The sequence below is a fragment of the Cyprinus carpio genome, chromosome A9 (assembly GCF_018340385.1).
Source record: "Cyprinus carpio isolate SPL01 chromosome A9, ASM1834038v1, whole genome shotgun sequence".
NCBI lineage: Eukaryota > Metazoa > Chordata > Actinopteri > Cypriniformes > Cyprinidae > Cyprinus > Cyprinus carpio.
This window is the reverse complement of record NC_056580.1, coordinates 26109391-26119074: the sequence shown is the minus strand read 5'-3', so window position 1 is coordinate 26119074 and position 9684 is coordinate 26109391. Positions and strand designations below refer to the sequence as shown.

Here is a 9684-nt window from a genome sequence, read left to right as displayed (position 1 = left end):
ATCAGTATCTTGTTACTGATATAATGTGCTCTAGACAGGAAACGGATAAAAATAAGGGGAGGGGGTACACATAAAAACAAATATAAAATATTTTTTTCTTACCTTTTTTCACAGTTCTGAATACAATCAGTTTTGTGATCCTGCTGTATTGAAGAGTCACAAAATGAGCTCAACTTTATTATGACATTACACTCATCCTATTATCGAAGACATGCAAATGGTTTATGGTTCATGGTTATTATATTGCTAATGAATTGTTATTAGCCTAGTCAATTTTAGGGCTGTGCAAAAAATCGAATACGATTTTCATGCGCATCTGATCAGTAAAGACGCTCCTGTAATTAGTAGTATATCTCCAGCACGTGCGTTCAGATCAGGGTTGCCAGGTTTTCACAACAAATCCTGCCCAGTTGCTTCTCAAAACTAGTCCAAAACTAGCCCAATCGCGTTTCCAGGAGGTTCCCCGATAAAAATTGCATCCCGAGGTTAAAATATACGTTTTTTTGGCATGGTTGCCTTGGTAAAATTCTCATTTTAGGGGCTAAATATCACGTTATTGGTATTGGGGTCGCTTCAACCCGCGGACATGAAAAACAACCGCAGACTTGGCAACACTGGTTGAGGTGGAGCGGCATTTACTACACAGAGCCGTAGTCCACCGACAAGCTACACAAAATCGCTTTCAAAATCGAGAAAGAATCGCCTGCGATTTTAAAATCGATTTTGTGTAGACTGTCAGTGAATTACGGCTCTGTGTAGTAAATGCCAACCAGTGTTGCCAAGTCTGTGGTTGTTTTCCATGTTCGCGGGTTGAAGCGACCCCAATACCAATAATGTGATATTTAGCCCCTAAAATGTGAATATTACCAAGGGAACCCTGCCGAAAAACGTACATTTTAACACCGGGATGCAATTTTTATCGGGGAACCTCCTGGAAACGCGATTGGGCTAGTTTTGGACTAGTTTTGAGAAGCAACTGGGCAGGATTTGTTGTGAATACCTGGCAACCCTACTAATTACAGGACGGGAGCGTCTTTACTGATGAGATGCGCATGAAAATCCTATTCGATTTTTTTGCACAGCCCTAGTCAATTTGCAGGGTGGAAAAAGATGAAAATGTTTGTTTGTTCTGATTTTTTTTTTTTTTTTTTGTGCATAAAAACACATATTCACATAACTTTGAAAAAAAATGTTTTAACAATATTAATTATTATTATTACCATAGTAATCATAATGAATTATTATTATTATTATTATTATTATTATTATTCCACATTAATTTCAGTTAGCAATTAAAAAAAATAAAAGATCACAATTCAATATTTAGTCTTGATTATATCTTGGGGGAGGGGGTGGCAGTACCATCACCGATGCCCTTGAATTGTACATATTTCTACTTTTTAAACTAACAAATGAACAATTATGTAGTGATCAGTCTTTAATAATTCTAGTGTGTGAAATGTTCAGGGACTAAAACCAAAGTATAGTCCCCAGAATAACAAAATAGTCAAATCTTACATGAACTTACTTCTTATGTGAACCCTTCTGCCACAACAGAGGTTCTGAAAGAACTGATAGCATGTGTCTAATAACCAGTGGTTCAACTTTGAACCTTTTTGATAGGTAGAAGTTCATATTTGAACTTTAAAGTTCTTTTTTGAACTCCAAAGGTTCAATCTCTTCTAAGAGTGTAGTGCTTATATGCTTAAATACCATTAATTGGATGCATTTGTGGCCCAAGATGCTGGGATAGGCTTCAGCCCCCACGACCCTAGAGAGGATAAGTGGTTTGGAGAGTGAATAGATGGATGGATGAACTTCCAAAGTTCTTTGACTTGCTTTGATTTTGTTTCTATTCTTACTGCTGTTCAGCTTAAAACATACCCTTCCATTATCTTTGTTTGTCATTTTGCATCATTATACTAAACGTAAACCTAAACCTATAAAGGTGCTAAACCTATGAAAATTAAGAAGCTAATGAAAGTGTCTTTTTTTCCATATAGGATCCTATGTACCCAGCCTCAACCATTCATCAAAAGGACTGTGAAGGCGTGAATTCTTTGAACCACCAGTGTCAGTTTCCACGGGATGAAAAAGGGCATACTAATGCATGATGGGGGTACTGACATTAACCTGCTGTATTCACAGTATTACACATTTTTTTCCATTTTTAATTTCAAGTACTGTTGGTTTTGATTTTGTCTGAATGGCATGTTGTCCTAACACTAACTAGTCAGAGCTCAGGTACCACCTAAAATGCTGCCATAACCAAACAGAAAAAGATAAATATATAAAGTCAGGTTATCATCAAGTACTCAGACTTGACAGCGATGATTGATCATGAAACTAATGATTGCAGTGACTTTAAAAAATGATCTATCATTGCTGTCAAGTCTGAGTACTCTAGTACTTGTGCACATTCCTATTAAACACATATACACGATGATGTAGACTGCATTCATGCATACTGTAAATGCAATAAACATTTTAATCATACATCTAGTCACGTCTTGTTACTTCTGGACTTTTTTATTACTTTTTGAACAATCCTATTAAAGAAAACTTAGTAAAATAGTATGATAAATGTAAGGATATTGATCTGGAAGAAATTGGGCCATAAAGAACCTATTCATCTGTGGTTCTTTGAAGAACCTTTAAAAAGGGTTCTTTGTAGTACCAGAAAAGGTGCTTTATGGCACCAAGGAAAACACCGGTTCTTTAAAGAACATTTCACAAAATGGTTCTTTAGGGAACCAAAAATGGTTCCTCTATGGCATCGCCACGAAACCCCCTTTTTGGTTCTTACTGGCACCTTTTTTTTTAAGAGTGTAGCAGGCTGATTACTCAAACAAAAAAAAAAAAAAGTTAAGGTACAAGTGTGAGAAGCATTTTTTTTTTCTAAAGCAGCTTTATTTAGACATGTGAAGCCAAAACATGATTAACTTTTTACATTAAATTAGAGTAAGAACAAAAATAGCATGTCCTAAAACAAGCAACTAATAAAAACTTTAAAATTTTTGTGGTCAGTAAGACTTTTTTTTTTTTTTGGTAATGGTCATGTTTCATGAGCGGCAAATCAGCATATTAGAATGATTTCTTAAGAATCACGTGACACTGAAGACTGGAGTAATGATGCTGAAACTTTAGTTTTGATCACAGGAATAAATTCCATTTTTAAACATTAAAATAGAAAAAGTGTTTTTTATTCTAATAACATTTCACAATATTATTGTTTTACGGTATTTTAATCAAATAAATGCAGGTGAGCATAAAGGACTTTAAAAAAAGATTAAAAAATCTTACCAACCTCAAACTTTTACAAATCACTGGTAAAATACAGATGAAAAATATACAAAACAGAAAATCTCTACTTTCACCTATTACACTGTTACAACAAAAATGTAAGCCTCTGCGGAGTGTTTTTCGCAGATCATTATGATAAGTACACAGCATTCAAAAAGCACAAGCTCGGCATGTTGACTCAAACCAAAGAAAAACCTTTCAAAGATCATTATCAGTAAAAAAAATATCAAAGATACACAAGCACGCTCTTATTTTAATACTTAAAAATGACAGTTCAGTCATTATTGACCCAACCTCAAAGCTCTGTATTTTTATGACAGGGATGAGATAACAATCAGCATTTCTGGATAAACTATTTCTTTAACAGAAGCAAAAGAGGAAGAATACATATCATTTTAATATTACAGAAGAATACAGCTGACTACAGAGTCACTGACATCTGCCGAGTGCTTCCAGAGCTATAAACAGATCCCACTCGATATTTCGACATTGTGTCTCTCGTCAACAGGCCTTTTTTAAAGAGAGACATCAAGAGCTGGTTGCGGAATTTCTTTCCGATGAAGGCATACAAGATGGGGTTTATTGCACAGTGGGTGAAAGCCAATGCCTCCGTGACGTACAATGCTACGTCTATTCTGTCTCTCATCTTACACGTTTCCTTCATCTGGCCACCTCGCATCAGGTTGTCTGTTAACTCTAGGATATTTTTGGGTAGCCAGCAGGCAATAAAAGCCAACACGACGAATAGGATGACCCGCATGGCCTTATGCTTTTGGCTGTTGCGCAAGCGGCAAAGCGTGCAGATGGTGAAACCATAGCAGAACATCATGACGGCCAATGGCAGGAAGAATCCCAAAGTGTGGTGGAGAATCCGCCAACTCACTCTCCAGCTGTCCATGTTTTCCGCGGTCAAATTGTCATGGCATACATACTGCTCTGTATTACTGGACACAAAGGCCTCACGATTAACCATAATGGGCAGGGACAACATAAAGGCACATAGCCACACCACCGCACACACTTTTCCCACCAGATGCTGTTTTTGCGTGAGAAATTGGGTTGCTTTCACAATGGCCAGGTAGCGATCGATACTAATACATGCCAGAAGAAAGACGCAGCAGTAAAATGTAACTTCCTGCAAGCCTGAAATCAGTTTGCACGTAACTGTGCCAAACATCCAGTAGCCGACGTGAAGGTAAGAAGCCCAGAAAGGGAGTGTCAAAGAAAAGAGCAGGTCGGCGATGGCCAGGTGCATCAGGTAAACGTCAGTTGACGTCCTGCGGTTCTCCATGCAACTCACCACGAATATCACCACCGTGTTGCCTGTCAAGCTCAGACAGAAGACTATGATGTAAACTAAGACCAAAGCCGTGCTGTTCAGATTCTGCATGGTATCTGGGCAGGGAGTCACCAATTCAGGGTACATGAAATCTGGTGTAGTAGTTTCCATGTTTAAGACGTTTGACTTCCAACTGTGGGAGGGAAAAACTGTATTAGAACCAGCATATTTCGATCTAACTCACTCACTACCTGTCAACATTTTGGACATTCTGAACAGTATGTGTTAATCAATGTAGTTTATAAAATGTTTTATTTTTATTTTTAATGGATTAGATAATTAGATGGTAGATAATAGTAGATTATTAAACTTGTTTCACACTGTAAAAAAATTGTTTCAATTTAAAAAATAAAAGTGTGTGCTGCCCAGGGCTCTGAACCGGTTCAAGGAACGAGAACGGCAGAGACTAGTTTTCTTTATTTTGCAAAAGCTTGACAGTATTGAACGATGTCTTAGTCGTGGCCTAATGGTTAGAGAGTCGGACTCCCAATCGAAGGGTTGTGAGTTCGAGTCTCGGGCCGGCAGGAATTGTGGGTGGGGGGAGTGAATGTACAGCGCTCTCTCCACCCTCAATACCATGACTTAGGTGCCCTTGAGCAAGGCACTGAACCCCCAACTGCTCCCCGGGCGCCGCAGCATAAAATGGCTGCCCACTGCTCCGGGTGGGTGTTCACAGTGTGTGTGTGTGTTCACTGCTCTGTGTGTGTGCACTTCGGATGGGTTAAATGCAGAGCCACAAATTCTGAGTATGGGTCACCATACTTGGCTGAATGTCACGTCACTTTCTTCTATCTGTATAAGTGTAACCAACCAGCCTTGGACCATTGCGCCGGCGTCTCGCACACACACAACAATTTTTTATTTATATATATAAAAATAAATTAAAATTGCCAATAAAAAAAAATGTTTTAAACAATTCAAGTTTGTACAGTCGGATTTTGAGACATTTGATGAAACTTAAATTGAAAATGAAAATATGAAAATGTAATTTAATAATTTTTTGCAAAAATAAAGGACATAATATGTTTGCAGTTACATATTAACAAGGTAATAGTCAGGTATACTTAATAAAAATAAGAGTAACAGTAAAAAATCTAGGTCATGTTGTGTTACTTTCGTCCCAACCGACGGGGTCGAAAGTAACAATGTGCAACTTATGTTCAAAGTGAAATTATACTGAAGTCTTTCTACATTTCTACAAAATACCACCTGGTATTGATAGACCACACTTCTGAGTTAGTGGCCACAGCAGAAATATATCTCTGTCTACAACATTATCTTTTAAAATGATGTTTTTCTGAAAAATGGTACTTGCTCTCCCCTACAGTATGTGTTAATCAATGTAATTTATGAAATGTATTTTATTTTTTTATTTTTAATGGATTAGATAATTAGATGGTAGATAATAGTAGATAATTAATCTTGTTTCACACTGAAAAAAATTGTTTCAATTTAAAAAATAAAAGTGTGTGCTGCCCAGGGCTCTGAACCGGTTCAAGGAACGAGAACGGCAGAGACTAGTTTTCTTTATTTTGCAAAAGCTTGACAGTATTGAACGATGTCTTCTTCTATCTGTATAAGTGTAACCAACCAGCCTTGGACCATTGCGCCGGCGTCTCGCACACACACAACAATTTTTTATTTATATATATAAAAATAAATTAAAATTGCCAATAAAAAAAAAATGTTTTAAACAATTCAAGTTTGTACAGTCGGATTTTGAGACATTTGATGAAACTTAAATTGAAAATGAAAATATGTAAATGTAATTTAATCATTTTTTGTAAAAATAAAGGACAGAATATGTTTGCAGTTACATATTAACAAGGTAATAGTCAGGTATACTTAATAAAAATAAGAGTAACAGTAAAAAATCTAGCTCATATTGTTGTGTTACTTTTGACCCACCTGTGTGTTACTTTCGTCCCAACCGACGGGGTCGAAAGTAACAATGTGCAACTTATGTTCAAAGTGAAATTATACTGAAGTCTTTCTACATTTCTACAAAATACCACCTGGTATTGATAGACCACACTTCTGAGTTAGTGGCCACAGCAGAAATATATCTCTGTCTACAACATTATCTTTTAAAATGATGTTTTTCTGAAAAATGGTACTTGCTCTCCCCTACAGTATGTGTTAATCAATGTAATTTATGAAATGTATTTTATTTTTTTATTTTTAATGGATTAGACAATTAGATGGTAGATAATAGTAGATAATTAATATTGTTTCACACTGAAAAAAACAGTTTCAACTTAAAAAATAAAAGTGTGTGCTGCCCAGGGCTCTGAACCGGTTCAAGGAACGAGAACGGCAGAGAGTAGTTTTCTTTATTTTGCAAAAGATTGACAGTTTTGAATGATGTCTTCTTCTATCTGTATAAGTGTAACCAACCAGCCTTGGACCATTGCGCCGGCGCCTCGCACACACACAACATATTTTTGCAAAATTGCAGCAATTAATTTGTTTCTGGATTGACGTTTTTAAAGCCTAAATGCATAGCCTTAACTTTAAAGGATTTGTTGTGGAGAGAAACTAATAACTGTGTTTATAATGTTTGTAAACATTTTGCTTTAGCCTACTGGCATTTTAGCCTACATTATTTCTGAATGCAATAGAGCTAATAAAATACGACGGTAGCCTATACGCGACTCACGTTTTTTTTTTTCACTCTCAAAATGCAATCTTATACAAATAGCATTTTTAACAATGCAGCAAACATTTATAAATATTTTAAAAATACTTTAACATCTTTAAAGTATTGATCGATTTTTTCTTTTGTTTAGTCGACTACATTTGCCAAAATCTAGAAAAGATGATGCTGTATTGGCTGTGACTAAGCGAAGCGGGTTATAGGCTAACGTTATCAGATCGCTTCCTGTTTCTTTTTCTTTTTCTTTTTATTATTATTAGGCTATTGTTATTATTATTATTATTATTATTAGCCTATTATAGGCAAAGAAATTTGTTTTTAAAAAACAACGTTATTAACCGTTTTTTCTTCTACCCGAACCGGTTTCGGAACGGTAATAATACAGAGGAACGCAGGAACAGAAACGTTAAAATATCGATATCTGCTCGGAGTGAACCGATTGAAATTCTTCTTTTTTTTTCGTTTTCAAGCCCTGGAGATGCCTGAAAATTATAAGTTTAGTCAACTTGAGATGCTAAATTGTGTTAGTGACAACTTGGATATTTGAGTTGACTAAACTTAAAATTATGGCTATGAACACTTTTTAGTTTAAACAATTTTTTTTACAGTTAATTTTAACTTTGCACTATTTAACTGAACTGAATCGACAATCAACTAACTTGACCTGAAATTTGAAGTGTGTTCCCTTTGCAACACTCACTTACTGACATAAATTTTGCTGAATAATGACACTATTGTCTTTTTAAAGCTGCTTTACATCTGAAATGGTTTTATAATTAAATAACTGCACCGTTAGTAATTTTTTTGTTTATTCCTGTGAATCTGCTTTGAAACAATATTGTAGATATAAAAGTGCTATATAAATATGACTTGACCTTTATTCTAAAAGTGCAAAATAACAATAATAAAGAATGAGTTGGTATGTCTAAACTTTTGACTGGTATAGTGTATGCGTAAATGCATAAATCTAAAAGTATGCTTAAATAGTTCAGTGCATTAAGTCATATTGGCTAATGCATTAATCTTTAAATTAATTAAAAGTGGTACAAACTTTCTATATATTGATCGAAATTGTATTCTCTTACCGTTTTATTTTCTGTGATTTTAATGATTAACAGCGCTGATGTCTGGCAGTCCTAGGGTTTAGAAGACCATTCAGTGAAAATTACTCAATACTGACTGACTGTTGATTTTTTGAGAGTGGTTTCATAACAACTGATTATCATCGGGTGGTGGGGGGGGTCTGTGTACTAGTGTTAAATGCTACTGTTTTTGACAGCATTGACGTCTGATAGATAGTATCATATTTTTTGCATTTCCCTAACTGAATGTTGTATCCTGTCAGCAATACTCTGTCAGTTTGCTTTTTAGATTACTGTCAGTTTCAGTGCCAGTGTCGTGCCAAAAATTGATCGTCTGCCGAAAACTGATTGCCGTCTGTAATCACTTTTTGGGAAGTGTAAAACTGCATTTTATGGGTTTTATTAAACATTTAAAGGCATTTCAACAGGTAAAAAGGACTGAATGAGGTATAATCTGTCAAATATAACAACCATGAATGAAATTAAGTAATTTTGAGGCAGAAGGAACAGTTCACTCAATAAGTAGAGTCTGTAATCACTTTTTGGCAAGTGTAAAACTGCATTTTATGGGTATTTCAACAGGTAAAAAGGACTTATATTTGGAGGGTGATATTTGACAGATTATACCTCATGCAGTCCTTTTTACCTGTTGAAATATCTGTTACCTGAAATAAATGACAAATAAAACCCATAAAATGCAGTTTTACACTTGCCAAAAAGTAATTACAGGCGCCAATCAGTTTTCGGCAGATGATTCATTTTTTCGCCATGCCACCGGCGATGCAGTGTTGCCAGATATTGCTATTAAGACAAACAAATAAATAAAAATAAACCTAAATCATTTCAAATCTTTTGCAAATAAGATAATATATTATATTAGATAAAGATATCACTGACCTTGTACTTTATTTTCTTTCTTTATTGTCTTTTTAAGTTGTAAAATTAAGTTCCAAAAGTGCTTATAATAGCTGGATCTGGCTGCGCCAGTGCCCTCACTCACAACTCTCTCAAGACTCGTTCACTCTGCCAGCGTCTCGCAGCAACAATTTTCATACCACAGACGCTAAACATTCTTGCAAACAGTCTAAACTGAATTATACACGTCAGGCAGACATTCAAATGGAGAGTTTAACAGCAAATTAGTCATGCAGAGAACAAATTTTATTTCTGAACATGAGAAATTTACAGAGGTCCGGACCTCCGTGACCTCATAGCTGGCTACGGGTCTGCTGATTATCACTAGGCGACCCTGTCTCTTTCCTTCCTGTGTGAATAATCAAAAATAATGTAGAGCAGAGATATTA

At 35.6% G+C, this 9684-nt stretch overlaps 1 protein-coding gene across 1 annotated transcript; it reads right to left on the bottom strand.

Moving 5' to 3' along the window:
* Nucleotides 1-3242: 3242 nt before the first annotated feature.
* Nucleotides 3243-8541, bottom strand: cxcr2 (chemokine (C-X-C motif) receptor 2). Its single transcript, XM_042764265.1, has 2 exons — nucleotides 8384-8541; nucleotides 3243-4775 (listed from the first exon to the last, which is right to left on the bottom strand). Exon 2 carries the CDS (start codon nucleotides 4751-4753, stop codon nucleotides 3725-3727), a length of 1029 nt encoding a protein of 342 aa, XP_042620199.1. The 5' UTR covers nucleotides 4754-4775; nucleotides 8384-8541; the 3' UTR covers nucleotides 3243-3724.
* Between the last annotated feature and the right edge of the window lie 1143 nt (nucleotides 8542-9684).

Bases quoted from the DNA above. Each gene is read 5' to 3' on its own strand.
- cxcr2 (XM_042764265.1), bottom strand. From the start codon at position 4,753: ATGGAAACTACTACACCAGATTTCATGTACCCTGAATTGGTGACTCCC.